Source organism: Schistocerca piceifrons, chromosome 2 (genome assembly GCF_021461385.2).
Source record: "Schistocerca piceifrons isolate TAMUIC-IGC-003096 chromosome 2, iqSchPice1.1, whole genome shotgun sequence".
Lineage (NCBI taxonomy): Eukaryota > Metazoa > Arthropoda > Insecta > Orthoptera > Acrididae > Schistocerca > Schistocerca piceifrons.
The window spans coordinates 619,420,246-619,443,612 of record NC_060139.1 but is presented as its reverse complement, the minus strand read 5'-3'; the positions used below and the strand labels follow the sequence as shown (position 1 = coordinate 619,443,612).

The 23,367-nt window shown below is 38.8% G+C and overlaps 1 protein-coding gene across 1 annotated transcript in view; it reads right to left on the bottom strand.

Moving 5' to 3' along the window:
- The window catches only part of LOC124777323 (von Willebrand factor C and EGF domain-containing protein-like), a gene marked incomplete in the record, with an annotated part of 178,189 nt that overhangs the window by 40,300 nt on the left and 114,522 nt on the right, over window positions 1-23,367 (bottom strand). The window contains 4 exon segments of the mRNA XM_047252683.1: window positions 1,613-1,789; window positions 12,145-12,210; window positions 13,018-13,140; window positions 20,639-20,758. Coding sequence (XP_047108639.1) covers window positions 1,613-1,789; window positions 12,145-12,210; window positions 13,018-13,140; window positions 20,639-20,758 — 486 coding nt within the window.

Sequence of the window (23,367 nt, the reverse complement as noted above, 5' to 3'; positions counted from 1 at the left end):
ACAACCTGCCACCATCACCAGGTAATGACAATGGCGAACCTTCTTGTTCTTACTACGGCCAACCACTCTGCCATCCACCCCCTTTCTGAAAGACTGTTCAGGATTAGTGACCCCTCCAACTACCATATCTTCTGTGATCTGCACTGGAGGAGGGGCTCTGCGACAACATTTACTGCTTAGATCGATAAGCACACACAAAATCAAATGCTAAGAAAACAATGTGTGTGCAATGTCTGTCTCTTTCTTCTCATCTTTGTTAATGTTGTTAATGCTATGTACTTATGGGTTAACATATGCATCTTGTATTATCATTTAGTCCAACAAAGTTTTATATTCCGTGGTCCCAGTATGAGCATCTTGTTCTACCTACTCCCTGCCATGGATCAAAAAATTGTCTTGCTCAAATAATATTTTTACTTTATTTTGTAGATATGTCCTATTTTCACGAAAATGCACCTAAACGACCTAACATTATACAAATTGCTGTATATTATTCCCCAATCACATAAAATCTTTCCATTGTGGCAAAAATTAACACAGCATTTTTAACATGGTAGTTTCTTCAGTATAACATGTTTGATTAAATGTACTAAGTTACTTCTATTTTTATAGCTTAATGATAAATACATAACTGCTAACATGGTGGTACCAAGTATCTGCATATCACCAAAAATTTTTTAATAAATGAAGCAGAATTTTTATATCATGTGAATATACTGTAACATGTGAAACTATAAAATGCAAAAATACTATAAAAACACATTTCAACCCCAAAGGAACCAATAGGATTCTTTTGTGAAAATCCTGTAATGTAGAAATATGGAATTATGTTCACCAACATGGCCTCACTTCTATACAAATTTTACGTAGTTCTTAATGTAATTATAGTATCATATTCAGGAATTTTTGTGAAAAGGAAAACACATCTGTAACATAAATGAAAGTGGTGAACAGGGACCTCAAACTGCAATATTTGGTTGATCCGATTTTTTGTGGCTAATTTCTGTATCAAGAACAGCAAGTCTGCAATACAGGCCTATGCATCACGTGAAAGTAATTAGTTTGTCAACTGAAGCAATGTGACAAGCTTTGATCTAAAGGCAAAGCTAAAATATTGACTAATGAAGTGGAATTATTGCACAAATGAAACCAGGAATTATGAAGACTATTACTGCAACAGTGTACCAGGGATTATAAAGGAGGATGTAAACTAAACACCCAACAGAAGGTTACGGTACTATCTAAATATGAAAATGCAATATGAAAGTGTAGGCAATATCTAGCAATACAGCAATAAAACAATGTATAATGGACTGAAAAATAATTACAAGAAACACAACAACTTGGAGAAAGCATTTGCGGTAGTTCCAGATATATTGCAGGGAAAGGGAAAAAACTCTAGAATGACAGTTTAGTCAGACTGCTGAAGAAGATCCAACTCTTGTCAAACTGCAATTATTCAGAGCTTAATGAATTATCACTCATTTATTTTCATTCTCTTTTTAAAAGGAAACTAACTGAAAGTGAATTAATACATCTAATTCCACTCTATGAATGTTTAGTCATCACCTTATCACTTACATACTGTCAAAGACATTGATGTCAAACTTACAATTATCAAGAGTCTTTGTGGAGCTCCATGGACTGCTTTTGCAGTTGCTCTTTTGAATGCATGTGACATGTGGTGGTAGCTGGCAGCTACACTGTTGACATGAGCCACGTTTTTCACCACGACCCACCAAAATTTCACCTACTTGAAGCTGAATACCACCAAAGTGACACACTGTTCCTGAAAATGATTTATTTGTTAATGTTCACATTTGGCACACAACTGCTGCATAATAATAAACAGATAAAGAAAAGCACAAAATGTTTGCAAAATAAAGGAGAAAGGAAAGATGTTTAGCTTCAAATGAAGCCCAAAAATTAGACACTTTTGCAAGATGGTCCACAACTGTACTGGTGGTACTTAATGTCCAACAGTAACAATATTTTGGCAGTAGCAATGTTCACAGAAACATTGTACCCATTAGACACCAGATATTGGCAGTACTCCCACAAAATGTCAACAAGGAGAGAAGCTAAAGAATCAAGACACAGACACTATGTTCTGATTAGTAACATTTTTAATGAAAATTCTTTTGGTGCAAAATTATCCCAAAGTACTTAAGGGGGGCGGAACAGAGCATCAGGCCACTAACAATATGTTCCCAATAGCAATGAATATATCAGTATATTTCGTAGTACATTCCAGATCACTCTGAATGGAAAAAGTAGTACTATCAGCAAAAGGCATAGAATGAACATAAGAAACAGATAAAAGAAACTAGAATATATAAATAAGGGGTGAAATAAGCCAAAAATTGCAATAAAATGAGAGTAACAAAAAACAGCAGCTGTCAAGATATGTAAGTGAACTTGACACCTCTTTAGTGGGTGTTGCCAAACAGCTAAGTGTCAATAGCTGAAATGCAAGCAGAAGGTGATATCTAAACAGACTGGAAAGAAATAGAGCAAACAAGATATATGCATGAAGGAAGGAAAGTTAAATTTTAATGTCTTGCAACAGTGAGGTCATTGGAAACAAAGCCCAAGCTTAGAGAATGAAAAGGATAGGGGAAGGAAACTGGCTTTGTGCCATTTCAAGGGAACCATCTCAGCATTTGCCTGGAGTGATTCAGGAAAAACATGGACATGGAATTCAGCCATCATCTTTCTGAATCCAAGTTCAGTGTGCATGAAAGAGCCAGTAATAGAAAACCTGCACAAGATGATGAGACAAAGTAATCACAAGGTTAAGTAACTACAACAACATAAAATCCTGGGTGATACACAAATAATAGTGCAAGAAAAGACATGATGGATTCATGTTTTTAGATGATATTATAGGTAAATACATGACTCTGCCAAACTCAAGGATGAGCTAGATAAAGTAACAAAGCATATTAACAACTTGGTGGAAATGAATAAAAGTGCAGAAGGATGTCACCAGAGGTCTTTCAGTTGTGCACAAAATCTGGAAGTAACACGGTATGAGGTGAGTGTGACCATAGCACCAAAAGAGGCTGGCTCTGAAAAGGTGAAGCAACTGAAGCAACAGGAAAAGACAGTGGATGTCAATCAGTGAGCAGTTACAGTGTGCTGTAATGATGATCATCTTCATTACAAGAGGGTCTAGAGATGACATCTGGATTAATTCGCAGGGGGAAGAATCAGAAAACTGGAAGAAGAGTGAAGTGTGGTGATTATAGCCCAGGAGTTTGGTACTGTTAACAACATTGTTTCATGTGCAAGGGAAGCATTCCAAAACACAGGCACAAAGTAGAGGAAATGGTTCTGACTCACTCACTCACTCACTCTCACTCACTCACTCACTCACTCACAATGAACCCTGAGGTGGGAACAGGTATTACTAGAGAAATTATGTTTTATAGTTGCTGTTTCATACAATGTCTTAATATTGTTACCATTTGTAGGCACAGACATTACATCTCTGATCCATACCCTTCAAAAATTATAAATAGTGACAAAGAAGAATAAGATGCGCACTCAGAAACATTGTTGAATGTGATCATTTTGGTGATCCAAGTGTTAAGGTGTAGGGCGGCATAATGTTGCATGGGCATACTGATGTCCCTATCTTTCAATACAGTACACTCATCAGTTAGCATTATTGTGACACTGTACTCTTCCTCCATGTACATCTTTTCAGGGGTGTATATAAACCTTACTACATTTTTATCGATAACAATGCGTGACCATATTAAACAGCACAGCTGGGCCATCTCTCAGAATGAGGTGATAATATTTGGCAAATAGACTCACCTGCCTGTTCCCCTGACTTAAAAAAATGATTGAGCACATGTGGGATGAACTGGGGAGATATGCATGAGGTGAGAAAAGTCGTGGATACTTCCTGACATTGTTTCAGACCAACTTTTGCCCTGCACAGTGCAGTAACTCAACATGGTATGGACTCAATAAGGCGAAGTCCCCTGCAGAAATACTCAGCTTTACTGCTTCTATAGATGTCCACAATTGTGGAATTCACTGGTGCAGGATTTTGTGCAAGAACTGACCCCTTGGTTATGTCTCAAATGTTTGATGGGATTCAAATTGGGAAATCTTTGTGGCCGAAACATTCACTTTAATTGTTCAAAATGTTATCCAAACCAATCACAAACATAAAAATTTCATCCCTGAATGGCTGCAAATGGTCTCCAAGTAGCCAAACATAACCATTTCCAGTCAATGACCAATTCAGTTGGACCAGAGGACCCAGTCCATTCCATGCAAACAGCGCACGTTATTATGAAGCCTCCTCAAGCTTGCACAATGCCTTGCTGATAACATGGGTCCATGGCTTTGTGGTGTCTGTGCCACACACTAACCCTACCATCAGCTCTTACCAATTTAAACTGGTACTCATCCAACCAGGCCACTGTTTTCCAGTCATCTAGGATCCAACAAATATGGTAATGAGTGCAGGAGAGGCAATGCAGGCAATGTCGTGCTGTTAGCACAGACACACACATCTTTCACCTGCTGCCACAACTCATAAATGTCAAATTTTCTCACGCTATACTAATAGATACATTCATCATATGTCCCACATTGATTTCTGTGATTATTACATGCAGTGTCCCTTGTCTTAGCACTGACAACTCCATATAAACACTGCTGCTCTCAGTCATTAAGTGAAGGCTGTTGACCACTGTGTTGTCTGTGGTAAGAGGTAATATTTGAAATTTGGTATTCTTGGCATGCTCTTGACACTGTGAATCGCAAAATATTGAATTTCCAAAAGATTTCTGAAACGTAATTTCCCATGCGTCTAGTTAACTACAATTCTGCATTCAGAGTCTTAATTCCTGTTGTGCACCTACAATCATGTCGTAAAACTTTTCACAACCACCTGAGTAGAAGTTATAGCTCCACCAATGCACTGCCCTTTTTGTACCTCCTGTACATGTTACTACTGCCATCTATATATGCAAATATTGTTATCCCAAACTGTCACCTCAGAGTATTGCAGCATATCCACATACATCAACAGCCGGCCAGCAGTTATCAGCTGTACACTTATGGAGGAACGGAATGCCCTACCACAAGCACTTCTCACCTATATTGGGGCCAGCAAAGGAGAACATTGCAAAGCATGCACTGCCCTGTTGAGAACCATGTCCCACTGTGTGATATCCAGATGGTCATCAGGGATCACGGTGCCTTCAGTGTAATTGTTGTCTTCGAATCAGTCACTGAAATTTGGGATTCATTGCCTCTGAATAAAAGCATACTGCATCTTGTCACAATCAAATCCAGTACAGCAAGCTTCAACATTTGCAGGGAGCATAAAAGGAAATCTTCCTCAAATGCTTTAATCTGATACAGCAGACAGGCCACTATCCAAAAACATGGAGGCAACTTTGATACCTGTCCTTAAACCAGGAAAGGGCTGAATGTGTCCCAGTAGTTACTGGAGTGTCACCTTAACGAACTGTTTAGGAAACGCCTTGCAGTGAATGGTTAACCATCATATGGTCTGGATGTTAGAGACCAAGCAACTTCTTAGCCACCCTCAGTATGTGTTCAGGAGATTTTGACTACTAGAGGCAGCTGTCCAGCAGTCTATCCTATGTAAACTCACTGTTTTGGTACATTCTTTGACATCAGTAAAGCCTACAACACAAGTTGGAGACACCATGTTCTAGGGCAGCTCCGATGGGGCTTTTATGACCACCTCCCATCTTTATAAAGCCCTCCCTATACAAGCACTTTTTAATGTCCCTTGTAGCTGATGAGCTGTCGGATCATTTTGAGCAGGAGAATGGTATTCTTCAGGGCACTGTTTTAAGTGCTATCCTCTTTGCCATAGCCATAAATAGTACCACATCTATGATAGAGTGTCCTGTCAAATGCTCTTTATTTGTGGATGAATTTGCAGTTTTCTTTTCCTCCTACAGTACTGCAACAGTGACATGTCAGTTATATCTTACAGTGTACAGGTTAGAAGACTGGGCTGCAAAGATATGCTTACAATTTTCTGCAGAAAAGTGTGTGGGTGTTCATTTTAATCATTCTTTTCATACTTTTAATTTACCTGTCTTGCATATGTGGGACAGCATTCTACATTTCAAACACTCAGTGAGATCTCTGGGCCTCATTTCATACTCCAGACTGTGATGATAACCACATTTGAGAGATCTAAAAGCCAGGACCAAGAAAGCATTGAATCACCTTGAAGTGCCTTAGCCACAGGTCTTGGGGAGTGAACAGGGTGTATCTGCTCCTGTTTTATATGGCTTTCATGCGATTTTGGTTGGGCTATGGGTGCACAATGTATGGATCATTGCAGTCTTCTTATCTGAAGATCATTTCCGCTATGCACCACTGAGGGGATAGGTGCTTACAGGACCAGGCCCATGCCCTGTCTGTGCTGAGGCTGGGGAAACACCACTCACCATCTGACAGCCACTCCTCATGCTGCATCAGGCACATAAGTTCCTCATTTTTTCAATTTAGCACCATACCATACTCTTACTCATACATCTTTGGAACACTTTCTTTAATCATCCACATGCAACAAGTGCCATAGCACTTGGTGTGGACACACCCCAAGTCCAGGATTCAACCACCCACCACTCTGGTTACTGCAGAGGCCCAGGGTAATTTTAGATTAAGTGCAGTACAGGAGAGATTTCACTTCTGCAAATGTTTTTAATATGCTATTTTATGATGATGTAACTGAGGACCACAAGCCTGTAGCTGTGTTTGTGGATGGGACTAAACAGGGAAGTCCATTGATAGCTCTGTTTTCCTTGTCTGTATCCTTAGGGTCTGACTGCCTCAAGATTTTACTGTGTTTGACGTAGGATTATACATGATCTTGCAGTCGCTGGAGGAGATGAGCCATTTCAAGTGCTAAATTCCTTGCCTGTTCTGATTCCTTAAGTACCCTTCACTTTCTACAATGTTTGTACTCAGGAGTTAAAGTAGTTCAGAACATCCAGGATCCCCCCTCTACCTACATAGACTGGGGAAGGAGGTGGCTTTTTGCTGGATGCCAGGGCACATGGGTATTCCAGGGAAAGAAAGGTCACATATCAGACAAAAACGCATGTTATGACCCTAGGATATTTCAGTGTGCCATCATCCTAAATGCTCTCACCTCATTGTTGAGGTACAGAGTCGTGTTGATGGGATGAAGAGTGGCTGGAAATGACAGACAATAAGTTGCATCTAGTTAAGACCATAATGTGGTCATGGTGTGCCCCCTTCCAGCCTTACAGGCAGGCTGCACCCTCCTTACTCATCTCTGCACAGGCCACAGCCCTATAATTCATGGCTCCTTGCTCCAGTGAGAGGACCCTTCAATGTGTGGGACTTGTGAACAGATCACAATGTGTCACATTTTACCAGATTCCGTTTATTTTTGGGTCAAAGTGCCACCACAAACTCCAATAATGGTTTTAGTTTTGTAGCAACAAAAACTAAATTTTGCATGGCACATCTGTGAAAAAATTGATCCATTACACAATATAGGTCAATTAACTTATTAGAAATAGTCTCTCTTTTTGTCAGTTTGTCAAAATTCCTTAACACTTTCAAGACTAGCGATGTAGCTCCTACGTCGGTCCGACAGTACCCCAAAAAGACGATCGACGTAGCTCCTACGTCGGCTGATTATCAGCGATGTTAACGACTCCCAGCACATGACTTTCATATTCTGTAGGTTTAAAAGTACTCTCTGGTTATCCTAGTACCAAGAAAAAATTATAGATGGCAGCATATGTCACTGTTGGAGGTGGTACAGGAGTATATTTTGAGTCATTTGCTTTGCCGCACTCATGCTCGCAGCAGTTCTAAACTTTAGATTGTTGTCGGCTGATAGCTTTGCACTTTATTTTCGTCATGGCCTTGCAAGATGAAGAAATAGAGTTTTTATTTAACAATAGTGGTTCAGAATTAGATGAAGAAATTGCAGATTTTGACATTAGTGATGGTAAGCTATTTTTTGTCCGAATTTTCCGTAATTCTGTGGTTTGATTCCTGATCAGAAAAAAGACAATTTTTACGAATTTTCTTATAGATGAAAATGATCTCTCAGAGTGAACCGTCAGGAAGACCTGAAGATGAGGCTGTTGACATCACTGTCAACATGGACCGATTTTACACCAGCCCTGATTTACTGGATTATTTGTGGGGGAAAAGAACTAAGGCAGTTGGTACTATGCAGAAAAATAATAAAGGACTACCAAGGGATCTTGTTGGCCACAAAGCATAAAATGACGGCAACAAATGTCAGTGTAAAAACTAAAATTGGAACAGTGGATAAAATGAAGCTGGACTGTGTTTTGGACTACAATAGTAAAAAAGCTGGTGTGGATCATAGCGACCAGCTAATGGCGTACTATCCTTTTGAACGAAAACAAAGCGGTGGATAAAAGTTTTCTTTCATATTTTCATGCTCATGACTGTAAATTCATACATTTTGTACAAAATGTTGCGAAATACAAGCAAACATCTGGTTGAATACATTACAGAGTTAGCAGAGAACTTTGTTCACAAAGGTGGCCTCTTAGACTCATGCACTTCTCGAATATTTCGCCCATCAACAGACTAAGCGGAAGACATTTTCCAAAATTAATTCCAGCCACAAAATTGTCTAAGTGGCCTCAGAGAAGGTGAAAAGTATGCGCAGAAACACGCAAGACCAGATATGGTAAAGTTTCAAGGAAAGACACGCGATATTGTTGTGAAACCTGTGACGTAGGGCTTTCTTTTCCAAATATTTCATACAAAAGCCAATGTAACTGTGTGATTATTAATAAAATAAAAGTTCATATTTCAACAGTTATTCATTTAAAACTAACCACTTCAATTATATGTCCCTTAGAGGTCCTAAAACCTAAAAAAAAAATTTTTTTTCACTGTGAAAACAGCATACTCTCAAATTAATATACAACCCTTGTCGCTAAGGTAAATGTTTATTTCTTTGCAGTACTCTGAAGGGAATGAACGTAGTTTTTAAATGCAAAAGAGCAATCCATTTTCTGTGGTATAGAATCTGCTGTAGAAAATTCGAAAAAACTGTGAAATCGCTTAGTACCAGCCGGTTGAGCGTCCACATTCGCGCTCAGTCCTCAAAGTGTTAAACATCCACTTGGTTTGCTTTCAGGTTTGATAAAGTATCTAGGGATTTGATGTCTTTGGGAAGGGTGCTATAATTGACAACACTTAGAAGATACAACAAATCTACTAAAGGGACTGTCTAAACTTCACTTGTCCATTTTATTGAGTACTGCTGCAAGATATTTGATTCTTAACATATAGAACTGATGGAGGATATCAAAAAAACTTCAAAGAAAGTGGGCTCATTGTGTATTATCATGAAGTAGGGTAGACATTTGCGATGGTACTAAACTCATCAAATCCTCTCTTTTGGGTAGCATCACCAGTTCGTTGTTTTGAAACTGAAAATCTCATTTGGGTATTTAATGATGTTAAACAAAAATGAACACAACTTTAATTATTGGGATGATTACCTATTTCTTACCTCTACTGAATACATGGCACAAGAACTAGGCCAATACAAACATTCAGTGGCAGTTTCAGTGACATAACTCATCACAAAACAACTCATCTCAAAAATTACATTTCATATAGTGCAGTCAGTGGAGGACAGTTCATTATTAATATCACTATACACATAGGTTGTTAAAGTGTCAAGCATTTGAGGTGTGATAGTACTCACCAAAACAAGAAAAGAAAACCCAGTAAGAGTTGTGAGCACTTATTTTTGATACTGTGAAAAATGCCTCTTCCACTGCACTCTTTGCTTTCAGTATTTTGGGAGGAGGTAGTATGGATCAAAACAAGGAAATTTAATGTCCAGTAAACAGACTCCAGAATATGTACCTTATGAGCTATGAGTACTTGTTCAATAGAAGACATGTGTTTTATGGTAACAAAGATGAACAAGTGCTCATTGTTCTGAAGGTCTACATTTTAGTGCCCATATTTACTGGACTTAATTTCCTTGTTTTGGTTGGCACTATAACCCCTCACAACATTCAACATTTTTTTAACCCAGTGTGTCCAATGTGGCACAAGTTGAAAATGCATTCACAAAGTGCAGTCTCATAAACACAATGTAATGTTATGATCACACCAACCAAAGTAGTTTACACAGATATTCCAGTAGACATGTCATTAATAAAAGAAATGAAGTAGACAAGTGAATTGTTTCAGTTATGATGGTAAGCAGACTTTTAAACATTTCATTGCAGCACTTAATCTGGATAAGCAAAGACTTTTCATTGCCATCCTAACAAAGTATTTTTTTCGTAACAGACTTCTCTAAATAACTGCAAATACTGATATGGGTGAGATGTAAGTGAACTTCACTACATAGTATGAACTGAGTGGTTACTGGGAGCTGATCAAAGACTTTTGGGTAAAAGGGTATTTATACCTGGGTGTAATGATACTTAAATGTTTATAAAACTGTATGGTAGAAATTTACTCAATTAGATAAGTTATGTATTCAAAAAATGACTTGTTTCACATAATGAGTACTTAGTAAAGTACAAAAGGTACAGAATTATTTTGTGTGTGTACCCTGAGATTACCTACTTATGAGTACAGTCAACATATTTTAAATTATGATAAACTATGCAAATCTTCAATTAATTACTTCATTGATTAATGAAGGCAGTCATTTATCCCAGAAAAATAGTGGCAACAAAAGTAGAGTCAAACTTGGGAATTAAATGATGCTTACAATATTAATGAACTCATATATATATATATTCGTTTAGTCTGTTCCGACGCTTCGTGACCCCATGAACCAAATCACACCACTTTTTTCTGTCTTGCACTTTGTCCCGTAGACCTTCCTGGTTGGAACACATCGCTTCTGTGATGCCATCGATCCATCTCATCCTCTGACGTCCTCTTCTTCTAGTTCCTTCAATCTTCCCCAGCATTAATGTTTTTTCCAGCGAGGCATGCCTTCGCATTGTGTGTCCAAAGTAGGTCAGCTTTTGTTTTAACATTAACCTTCCAGGGAAATTAATGAACTATTTGTGCATAAATGTTTTGTTTTTATTTTCATCTGTGTCCATAACTGTGACAAGATTCACTAAAATCAGTCATATCAATGTAAGTGAAAGAGCAATTTATTACAAATGTATTCTTGGACTTTGCTGGAAAATGTTATGTTTTTGTTCACTTACTATGTATATTCGTTTAGTGGTGGACTCCTTCAAAGTAGAACTGACTTGAGTCCATACATTTCTGCATTCTTTCCATTCACAGCTCAGCCACATCTCACTTTCCATGATGCAGAGCTCCTGGACTGTCATTTTTTGCCTTCCATCACAGCATAACGACATGGTTAATACTCTATTCCACCTCAGCTGTGGAGCTAATAAATTTATGGAACTTGTCCCAGTGTAAGGACACAGTTCAGAAGCTGTTTCATATTTATTTCGACAAAGTACATTTTCAGTATCATTAAATACATTTCTCTCTAGAAACCTTCTAGAACTACAACAACAAGCACAAATGCATAGCTTGTCAACAAAAGCATCAAATTCTGCCATATCCAGAGAAATTATTATAGTCAGTTTTATTCTTTATATTCTATTATGAGTCTAAACTAGACCAAATTAGAAAAGCAAACTGAATTTCCAACAAAAGGAAGAAAGACTGGTTTCATCTCCTATTAACATGACAGTCACTGAGGTGACTTGACAATAACAGGGATATGGGAGCAGAGTTTTGGAGGTGGCATCAGACTCTAGCTGAGCCCAATATGGGGTAGAGCTTTTAACCTAGCATATTCTGCTTCCCATGTGTATAATTTTGGCCCACATCACTTACATTTTGGACTATGATGATGTGCTCATTTTTATTTAGTATCATTGCATTTATTTAATTTAAGGATCATCTGTTTTATTGGCTATAGTGAGATACATCTGAATAGTAAGACATTTAATAAACATTCAACTGTAACTTAAAACTGAAGGATGGAGTAAATTAAGAACTTGTCTTAATGTGACTAAGATACTAAAGATTTTCTCATCAGACAAGAACTAGTACAATTACATCAGAAAATAGGTATTTGAGTGGAAACACTACCTGTAGAATTGACAGATGCTGAGGGCTTCTTTGTTTTCCTGTGAATTACTCTGTCTCCATAACGAGCTGAAATAAATTTGTTGTACTGTAAGACTGGTGCACTCTACATTTATTATCTAATTAGCAGAACATTATATTTAAGTAAAATTGCACGGGGAGAGAAAGAGAGACACACACACACACACACACACACACACACACACACACACACACACACACAGAGACAGAGAGAGACAGAGAGAGAGAGAGAGAGAGAGAGAGAGAGAGAGAGAGAGAGAGAGAGAGACAGAGAGAGACAGAGAGAGAGAGAGAGAGACAGAGAGAGACAGAGAGAGACAGAGAGAGAGAGAGAGAGAGACAGAGAGAGACAGAGAGAGAGACAGAGAGAGACAGAGAGAGAGACAGAGAGAGAGAGAGAGAGAGAGAGAGAGAGAGAGAGAGAGACAGAGAGAGAGAGACAGAGAGAGAGAGACAGAGAGACAGAGAGAGAGAGACAGAGAGAGAGACAGAGAGAGAGAGAGACAGAGAGAGAGAGAGACAGAGAGAGAGAGAGACAGAGAGAGAGAGAGACAGAGAGAGAGAGAGACAGAGAGAGAGAGAGACAGAGAGAGAGAGAGACAGAGAGAGAGAGAGACAGAGAGAGAGAGAGACAGAGAGAGAGAGAGAGACAGAGAGAGAGAGAGAGACAGAGAGAGAGAGAGACAGAGAGAGAGAGAGACAGAGAGAGAGAGAGACAGAGAGAGAGAGAGAGACAGAGAGAGAGAGAGAGACAGAGAGAGAGAGAGACAGAGAGAGAGAGAGACAGAGAGAGAGAGAGAGAATAGACAAATTGTTCTGCTTATTAACCTCACAATGACAATAAGGTGTACTCACGACAACGCCATTCTATAGGACAGCATGTTTGACTTCCATAGAATATTGGTGCACATCCCTTCTGTAACTCAATTGCCCAATGAAGCTCAAGGCCACAACTGACTTCACGACATCGTGGTTTAGCTGCAATGATAATAACAGTAACTCCAACTATCACATGAATGATCAACAAAATATATTGTACCTAGTTTAAATCATTTCATAAAATATAGCTAAAATCCTCCAAGTTAAAATAATTTTTTTTAACTTATTAAAAGGTCCAGAAACTACAAAATCTGAACTGTGTCAATAAAAAGTATATACTGTAATTCTAATATATCTCTATTAGTAGTTGAACCAGAAGAGGGAAGAATACATAAACAAGTAACATAAAATCCTGTAAAAGAGGCAAAAAAAAAATGTAAGTTGCTCACTAGGCAAAAGAAATGAGTAAAACACCATTATGAGAAACTATAGGAAATACGTTTCAAATCTAGAGAAGTAATACTTCTTCATGGTACACAATCTGAACTGAGAAAACAGTAAAATAATCTGAACGTAATGTTTAGCACAAAAATGATACAACAGTTTTACGTATAAATCATCATCATCATCATCATCATCATCATCATCATCATCATCATCATCATCATCATCATCATCATCTAAGACTGATTATGCCTTTCAACATTCAGTCTGGAGCATAGCCCCCCTTATACAGTTCCTCCATGATCCCCTATTCAGTGCTAACATTGGTGCCTCTTCTGATGTTAAACCTATTACTTCAAAATCATTCTTAACCGAATCCAGGTACCTTCTCCTTGGTCTGCCCCGACTCCTCTTACCCTCTACTGCTGAATCCATGAGTCTCTTGGGTAACCTTGCTTCTCCCATGTGTGTAACATGACCCCACCATCTAAGCCTGTTCGCCCTGACTGCTACATCTATAGAGTTCATTCCCAGTTTTTCTTTGATTTCCTCATTGTGGACACCCTCCTGCCATTGTTCCCATCTACTAGTACCTGCAATCATCCTAGCTACTTTCATATCCGTAACCTCAACCTTGTTGATAAGGTAACCTGAATCCACCCAGCTTTCGCTCCCATACAACAAAGTTGGTCGAAAGATTGAACGGTGTACAGATAACTTAGTCTTGGTACTGACTTCCTTCTTGCAGAAGAGAGTAGATCGCAGCTGAGCGCTCACTGCATTAGCTTTGCTACACCTCGCTTCCAGTTCCTTCACTACGTACGTATAAATCAGGGAAATTAAATTTGTATAAAACAACAATGCCGTAAAATACAATCCACTTCATCTGAGTTATTGGTAAAGTTCAGCAATATCATTACATGATTAGCTAAATATGATTAGTTTGACAGAATATGATTGACTTTGATCCTGTTGCAGTAGTTTTAAATTTTTATCCATCAATGCTGTTTGTGTAGTACTTAATGTCATAAGTAACCTGTTTCTCATTTAATCACACCAGACTGCCTCCTTAGCTGAATGTTTAGCAGCACTGCCTTCAGTGCAGAAGGCAACAAGTTCTATTCCTGGTCTCTCCTCAGAGTTTTTTTTCTGTAGTAAGAAGGTCTAGTATGGGATCCAATGAGCCCATGTGAATCCAAATTAGGAACTGCTTGAATAAAGAAGCAATGGCATCCTCAGAATTCATCTACTAGCAATTACAGCTAGAGGGATTGGCAACATGCTGATCCTATATTCCACAAGTATAGATCACTCCTCCTACTGCCTTGTAGGCATGAGCAGCAGTTGGCCCATTGCAAAAAGCCTAATATGTGAGTGGTGTCATTTTTATGTTTTTATTATACCATGTTCTGCAGAAGTAAGTATGAAAAATAACTTGTTTTCTCATTTCATAAACTAACCATGAAATTGTGTATTTTATGTGGACAAGTATATGTGAAAATTAACCAAATTTCAAATATTAAATCTAGGTTTGTAGTCTAGAGTTCATCGCATCAGTTCAATGTCCTCCTCTAATTCTTTAATGACATTAAATTTCCACATTTTGTTAACAACTCCTTTGATGCAACTGTGGGAAAAACACTGTTCCATCTTCTACTGCTACATGTCTTTCCAACTATTTTACAGGTGTAATTTATCTGAGGATGTTGAAACCTGTTAAGTTCTAAAGGACACAATTACTTATCAAGGTGGATTTATAGCAGTAAATCAGACAGTTCTAAAAATAATGTGGCCAGGCACAATCAACAACAAATGTGCTGGGTGTTACCAGTGTGCAAAATCTGTTAGTGTCCATCCTCATTCCAGTAAAGTAATTTGATGACCATGACAATTTATGAAGATGAACATGGTGGGCAAATGAACTAATTCATGTACAGGCAAGAATTATCACATATAGTTTAATCAGTTTCTCTCTTGGTTAAGTAAATTTTCAGCACTTCTACTCAAACATGCTGATTTGCCTTGTCAAGTTGTGACCCACTTGTGAAGCCACTGATCCCACTCAGATTTTTGGAATAGTATACGTAATCTGAAGCTTTCTGCAAGAGTAAACAATATCATGGAAGAAAGAGTGACTTGTCACAGAAGTCATCAAACATTGATTCCACCCTGCAACACACCTCTGCCAGGTGGGCTGCAGCAGGCACTGCCCCTGTGACAACAGTTGTCCACTATAATGAGACAAGAAATTTGCAGTTCGACCCACAGAGGGCCTTCATTTACACCAGAGGTAAAATCAGGTGGTGTGCACATCCGCAATAGTGGTTGCTCCTGCCACAGACCTTCTCGCTGCATCCACCATGTCATATGCAGCCAATCAAATGCGAGTATACCTCTGCCATGCAAATATTCGGGACCATGCTGGCCCCAATCCAGGCAGTTCCATTGCTGTCAGTCAATGGATGCCTTTTGCTATGGATCCAGCTTTTCTTCCAACCACACACTGCCTTCACATCCAATGGACAGCATTAAGTTTGGTGACATGCTTGTGGGAACTGTTGGTATCACTCGTTATTGAAGGGACTTCAAAATTATTCCAGTCTTGTTGGGACATGAAGTTTCATTCCATTCAGACATGCCTCCCAGTGAAGGCATGAACTTTGAGATTTCTGAGTGTTCAGTCTAGTGGTAGGACTGTGTTGTATCATGGAAGATATTTTTTGGTGCTCCAGTAATAGAAGTGCTGTGTTAAACATTCAGTGAATCCTCTGTTTAATCTAAGAGTTACTTCCAGATTATTAACACTTTTGTATTTTGTGGTAAGTTCCCTTACTGGTCCAAGGAGACCATTTGCATTAAGTTGACCAAAATCATTTTGTTAAAAAATGGAGACAGAACTTTATTCTTACGTTTTCTTGAGGAAGTGACCCTAGCGATGGACGCTTCGAGCAGATCTTTGTTAAATTCAGTTTCTGTTACACAGTGGGCTCTGCAAACTATACCACACACAAATAGCTAAAAATAAAATACAGTCAATGAAAACAATAGGACACAGTATGAAATATTTAAAATTGAATATTGTGTTCAAAACAAACTGGAAGATAACAAACTAAAGAAGAAATAAAGATTAAGCAATAAGTCACCACTTTGACAGCTATCACCCATCCACATCAAAAAGTCTCTTCCATACAGCCTCAACTCCTGTGGAAGCTGCATCTGTAGTGGACAGCAGGAGTTATCAAAACATACTAGCAACCCTAACAGAGCCTTTTACTCACAGTTTCCTATCCAGCTCATCCACAAAGAGTCTTTTACTCAAAGTTTCCTATCCAGCTCATCCACAAACAGATCTCTCATATCACTGCCACTTTGAATACCAGTAAACCTGTTAAACAGCTGTTGACTAGTACTCTTCTGATCACTCCATATCTTCCTGGGCTTTAAAAGCTCTGCCACATCCTTCACCAGGGCTTCAAATATCTCTCGTTGTGCCCTGAGGTGAAGGTGTGCTCTCACAATCCACATGGCTTACACTTCTGCTTTTGCCACTGCCTCACATTAACATTCTCCCCTCTCTCTTCCGTTCACATCACTCCTTCCCTGTCCAGATCATGTACTGCCTTCCCCCCACTACTCTTCCTCCCCCCTCATATATATATCTCTCTCTCTCTCTCTTCTCTCTCTCTCTCTCTCTCTCTCTCTCTCTCTCTCTCTCTCTCTCTCTCTCTCCCACCAACACCCTTACTATCCCCTTTCCCTTTCTCCCTCTCCATCGCCACCTCCCTCTCCTCCCCCCTCTCCATTTATACCTGCTGTACTCCTTTTATTGTGCAGCCATGCAGCCACTGAGTCATGTAATGAAAGATCTCACTCACTCACTCACTCTTTCCCCTCCTTGCTTCATGCTTCTCCCCCTCCCCACCTCTATCAGCCCAGGCAGCTGCTTTTAATAACTAATTATCAGTCTCACGTGTGGGGGGGGGGAGAGAGAGAGAGAGAGAGAGAGAGAGAGAGAGAGAGAGAGAGAGAGAGAGAGAGAGAGAGAGAGAGAGAGAGAGAGAGAGGGGGGGTGTATGCGGACAAGGAAAAAAAATTCCCAGATTTCCCCATTAAAAACACACTTTCTCCCGGGTGAAAATACACTTTTTCCGTGTTAAATGACAGTATACTTTTCCTTGGAACAGTAAAACTTATCAATCCTTTGAATGGTTATGGTTATGGTTATGATTATGGTTTTATACACCAGTGTAGAATTTCTCACCTGTTTAGAAAACGAAACTCGGAAAAAAGGCCATGTACACTGCATATTTTCATATTACAAAAGTATAAATTCGAATTCCACCAAACACCGCAAGCTACTTTCCGAAGCATTGAAATCGAGATTGCGATGCACTTTTGTAAGCCAGTCATAGCTCATGTCACGTGATCTCGCCAGCCGATACAGCAGATATTCACAGCTTAGGACACATTATGTAGTCAGCCAATAGCATTATCACTGTTAAGTAGCGCATACACACAAATAGGAAAACTTAATGATGTAAATTTATATACATGGTGTTACTACAAGAAAAGCAGAGCTTTCACATATAATGCTGGTCTCGACAACTAATAAGCTGCAAGAGTTCGCTGAAATTTCACGTATAATGTTAATCTTTTTAGGGCATGTTGCCCTTTAAGATACATCACACAAATGTGCCAGTAAAATTGTTAATACCGACATAAATGTCTGATCATCTGGGCTCAAATTTTTTTCTAAATGGTCATCCTCAAATAGTTGATTTTTCAATGAAAGTCAAATGCTCTGTGATTTAAGAGATTCATCACACATTCTCAAACTTAGTTTATCTTGTGTAAAAGAAAATTTACTTTGAAAGTAATGCTTTTCAATCAATCATTCGCAATATTTTCCTGCGACCTGTTAGAAAGAGGTTCATTTCAGCAGTTGCCAGGTGTCACCACGCTTGCGCAGCTACGATGAGACGCTGTGTGTTCATACATGTAAAAAATTAAAAGATCTTACATTATGTCATAAAAGAAACAAGACATCAGAGGAATTTCGTGAATCATACTAAAATGCGTAATTCGGCTTAAAGTGCACATTTGTATGTCCAGATACGGTTGTAAATTTTCTTGGAGTACCAGTACTGTATTATCTCATTTTTGGTTCTTTATTATGGCATAATGCCATACATGCTAGAAATGAAAGCATGCTCTTTTGAAATGCAGCAAACAGTTAAAACTAGCCAATACCGTGGAATTAAACACTTCGTTTCAAATAAATTGACTGCCTCAGTGGAAAAAATTAATAAAGCCATATTTCTTTAGCAAACTGGCAAAAATAACTTCATTGTTCTGCAAGGCGATTAATGCTTGACAAACTGCTGCCTGAGGCAGATACCCCAGTTTGCTCCCAGCAAATATGGCGCTTGTGCGCGCCAGTAAATTTTTTCCAGGTAGCATCTTGCTGCTTGCTTATACAGCTAACAGCCACACTTTTGTAACCAGAAGCAGGCGAAGGCACATGCGCGACTCATCTACACATGTGCAAGGGCCCACTTGCAACTGCTCACATGAATCTAATGTAAACAGTTGTGACATCATGCTCAGTGGAGGCAATTTTTTGCTATGAAGCATAACATAATCTTCCTAAAGTCTTTGACACATTTTGCTACTGGCAGACACTTGTATGAGCACAATGTTTTGATGTGTACTTGGCGCATGTCCTTCATAACTTTGGTTTTATTTTAGTTTTTCTCTCTCGTTCATGTCTTATTGCTGTAGTATTATTCTGTAGTAGTGGGATGCAGAAATATCCTTTATTAGAGTATTATTTCTTACCAGTCAAAATTACAAAAAATTTTACTGAAAACTAAAACAAAAAAGTATCCCGGAATCCTTGTATTTGGAATGATGGAAACCCCAGTCTCCTTCAGGTTGTTATGATTTAGATTTTCAGTGGTTCCCTATTTCAGCTAAATTCTGGAATGGCTCTTGCTATAAGGCCACAGCCAACTACCTATCTCATCCATCTCAAATTAGACCTGCATGTATGTAAATGGCTTTACATATGAACAAGCTTAGTGCCCACAGCTTTGCTTACATAGACTATAGTCAGCACAGATTTTTGTTCTTCTACTGAATTTTTATGTTCTTCACATCACCTAAATGTTTCATGCTATTTAAGGCCATAGAAGCACAGTCTTTTCCGAATGTTGTTCCGACCAAAAAGTTATTCTGGTAGCTGGAGTCAAGGTTTCCGTTAACCATGCTTTTTCCATTCTTATGGACATATTTCCATAGACTCATCCCCTAACATGTATTTCTTGATATACAACCAAAAATGAATTCCCAATTTTCATAATTTGTTTAAAACATCCAAAAAATTATTTTCTTAAAATATTTCATACCAAGTTACACCCTTATAGGGACTGAATTTTCAAAAATGTTGGTAACTATTTCTGACTGAGAAAGCAAATACCAATTTTCAAAGTTCTATCTTCAAAATTGCCTTCAGCAACGTATTTCAAAAAGCCTTTCCTCCCCTATTTCATCCCCTTAGGAGTGGAATCTAACAAATCCTTGTTAAATGATGCCTGCATTATAAGATTCACATCCTCTGCGAACTTCAAGCTTCTATCCTTAGTTTGGGCTTGGTGATGTGTCAGTCTGTCAGGATATTGCCTTTTATATAGAGAGAATTATTGATGATGATGATGATTCTTCATTTGTTATTCTTAAATTGTAATAACCTCATAACAGCGATCTACAGATCAACAAACCTACTACCTTCACAAAATGTAGTTCTGATTGTTTTGATCTTTTAATTTATATTCACTCATTCTATACAAAAAATAATTTTTGATATTTCATGATTAATATCCAGTTTTCCATGTGAAAATTTGGGTTTCACCTACAGTGTTTTGAATATTAGCAAATTAAGCAATAAAAGTAAAATGTTTGGAAACCAACATCAGATAGGTGACAATCTAAATAATTAAAGTGAAATGTTATGTGTAGCTAATAACAAATTTTCTGTCATGGACATAACTATTCACAATATTATATCTTTCTGTTTCAGAGCAAAACAAAAGTCATGCCACGTCACATTACAAAAATTCTACAAGTAAACTAAAAATGCTTTATACACAGAGTATGTCCTATATTTAATCACTACTAGTATTCTTTGGTCTCCATACACTGGTAGTATACTTACTATTAAATTCACTGTCACAAATGCATGTTTTGCAAGGCTCACTAGAATTGTACAGAAGTTGACCTTCATAGTAATCCTTCCCCTCATAGTGACACCGTATCAGCTCAGTGCCATTGTTTGCTGCGAACATGAACATGATAGTATAAACTCACAGCAATTTGTTATCTTTAAGGCAAGTTCTAAATACAAATTGCTATGTTTGATATCAAAGTCATATTTAAAAATATCTGTCTTGATTTGATGCTGCTAAAACTGTGTCATAATTATTCATGCAAATTTATTAGTGAAAACTGTCATAGGTATAACATCGACAAATACCAAAGTGAGTATGACAAACACCTGAACAAGTCAACAGAAGTACATTTTCTATGAGCAACTTTGACAGAATATATCCAAGTAACTCACATGTGCTGGTTACGAAAGGCATGATGCATTCATTTCACTGCTGTAAATGTGGAGTGCTTAAGTATAGATAAAATATAGTGTACTGGAATATTATTTGCCCATTTATGATTAATTTAGTATAGGAGTTTTATGTCTATACAAATATTTATGATACATGAAATTATTTTGCTCTTGGATCAATATATATACTGTATTGCAGTGTACACAAAGTTCGGGTTGAGAATTATGAATTATTTAGGAGTAAAGAATATGACTCAGCGAAAGGCAAACATGTTGCATCATCGATAGGAACACAAACAATAGGTACAGAAATATTGGCTAGCTTCTTTAAAGCACTTCCTTTTTCAAGTTTGTGGAAAAATACGCGCACACACACACACACACACACACACACACACACACACACACACACACACACACACACACACACCTCTCTCTCTCTCTCTCTCTCTCTCTCTCTCTCTCTCTCTCTCTCTCTCTCTACATTGTGCTCAGTCAACTGCCAGCTCTTTTCTGACCCATGGTGAGTGTACTGGGGTGAGGTGGGGATGGGTGCAGTGAAGGATGGAGAAAAGTGGCAGGCACGGAGGGAGTTGGGGGAAGTGTCTAGTGGCTTATGGTAGAGTGGGAAGCCATCTGTGGGCCTGCCTCAGTAACCCACCCAATTTGTGCTGCCACATCAGTTAGATGTGTGCTGTTATTTCATTGCCATGGTCTATGAAACTGCATGCCCAGCCATCTGCCACCTGCCCCTTCCACCTGCATCCCTAGCTAGCCCACAGCCAGCTCCCCACTCTCCCATGAGCTGCTGCACAGCCCCCCCCCCCCCCCAACCCCCTCACTGCCTCCTGCCTCCCTCCAAACCTCACCCCACAATGACCCTTCCCACTCCACATCACACCTCCACCTCACCCCAGTATACTACTCACCATGTGCCAGAAAAGAACTGGCAGTTGACAGAACAATATAGGGATGCGCGCAAGTGTGTGTGTGTGTGTGTGTGTGTGTGTGTGTGTGTGTGTGTGTGTGTGTGTGTGCTCACACACACACCTATCGATGATGCAGCACTTCTGCCAAGTCACCTATTCTTTACCCCTAAATAATATATACTGTTTTGAACATTCATAAAACTTAAAACCATGTGGCAAACCAGACTAAGCTGAATGAATGAATCTGAAGAGCCATTAAGTATTGATTAAACTACTGCAGCATGGCACTTGACTGATTTTGTGGTTGAACCTAAAGGAAAGTTGGTGGTAAGAGGAAAGTTTTAAACAGTCCATGAGGTGCATTCATAACAAACTGGAGCTTTGAAGCAATCAATAAGGCATATTCAGGTGGTTTAACTGTCAGGTCAAATCAGTCAATTTCAAAGTAATGCTGTCCAAGTATTTTGGGTAATTTCTTATATCAGATTTATTCTATTGGAAAATGGTGTCCTTATCTTCAGAAATCTATACCAACAACAATCATTCTAATGGTACATCTTGCTCAGTTGAAGTGTGGTTTATGTCACAATCACCATGTTTTCAGTTATGTCAGCAGGTTCTTCTTTGCATGTCCATTTCTGGCAGTCCACAGCTTCCTTCTTAATGCTACTGTATGTGTTGCTGTCCAGAATTCATGAAGGCTCTGAAACCTCTTCCTCCCATCCCTTCTCTTCCCTTTCACATATACTTCTAAGGTAGTTTTTATAAGCCCCCTCCTTCCCAAATATGAGGTCTGTTAGGAAAGTATCCTACCCGACTTATTTTGCAAATACCTCACAAATTTGAATTTAGTGTACTTGCATGAGCTGACCTTGAACCTTTCTGTGCATCCATCCTTTTTTCCTGCCTGTCAATAGCATCAGTTGCTGGCAAGCAGCAATTGAGAGGGGGTAGCATGTAGTGCTCATGTCCCTTTTTCATTGCAAGGGAAATGACAGAATGACTGGCGCAGCACTACTGCATCAAATTTTGTCAGAAACTGGGTAGCAGCCAGGTGGAAACCATTTGGAAGATTCAGACAGCTTTCAGCAATGATTCTATGGGCATCACACAGATTAAGGAGTAATACAACTAGTTTAAAGATGGCTGCACATCAGTGGAGAGCGAGCCACTCTCCAATTGTCCATTAATATTCTGAAATGATCAGGTCATTGCTGAAGTGAATGCTGTATTGATGGAGAACTGTCGTGCCACTATCACACAAATTGTGGAAGAGGTGGCCATCAGCACTTTTATAGCATATTCCTTTGTGATCGAAGATTTGGCAATGAAGAGAGTGTTGGCAAAACTTGCACTGAAGCTGAAGCAAAAGCACTTTATGTTGAAGTGTCACAG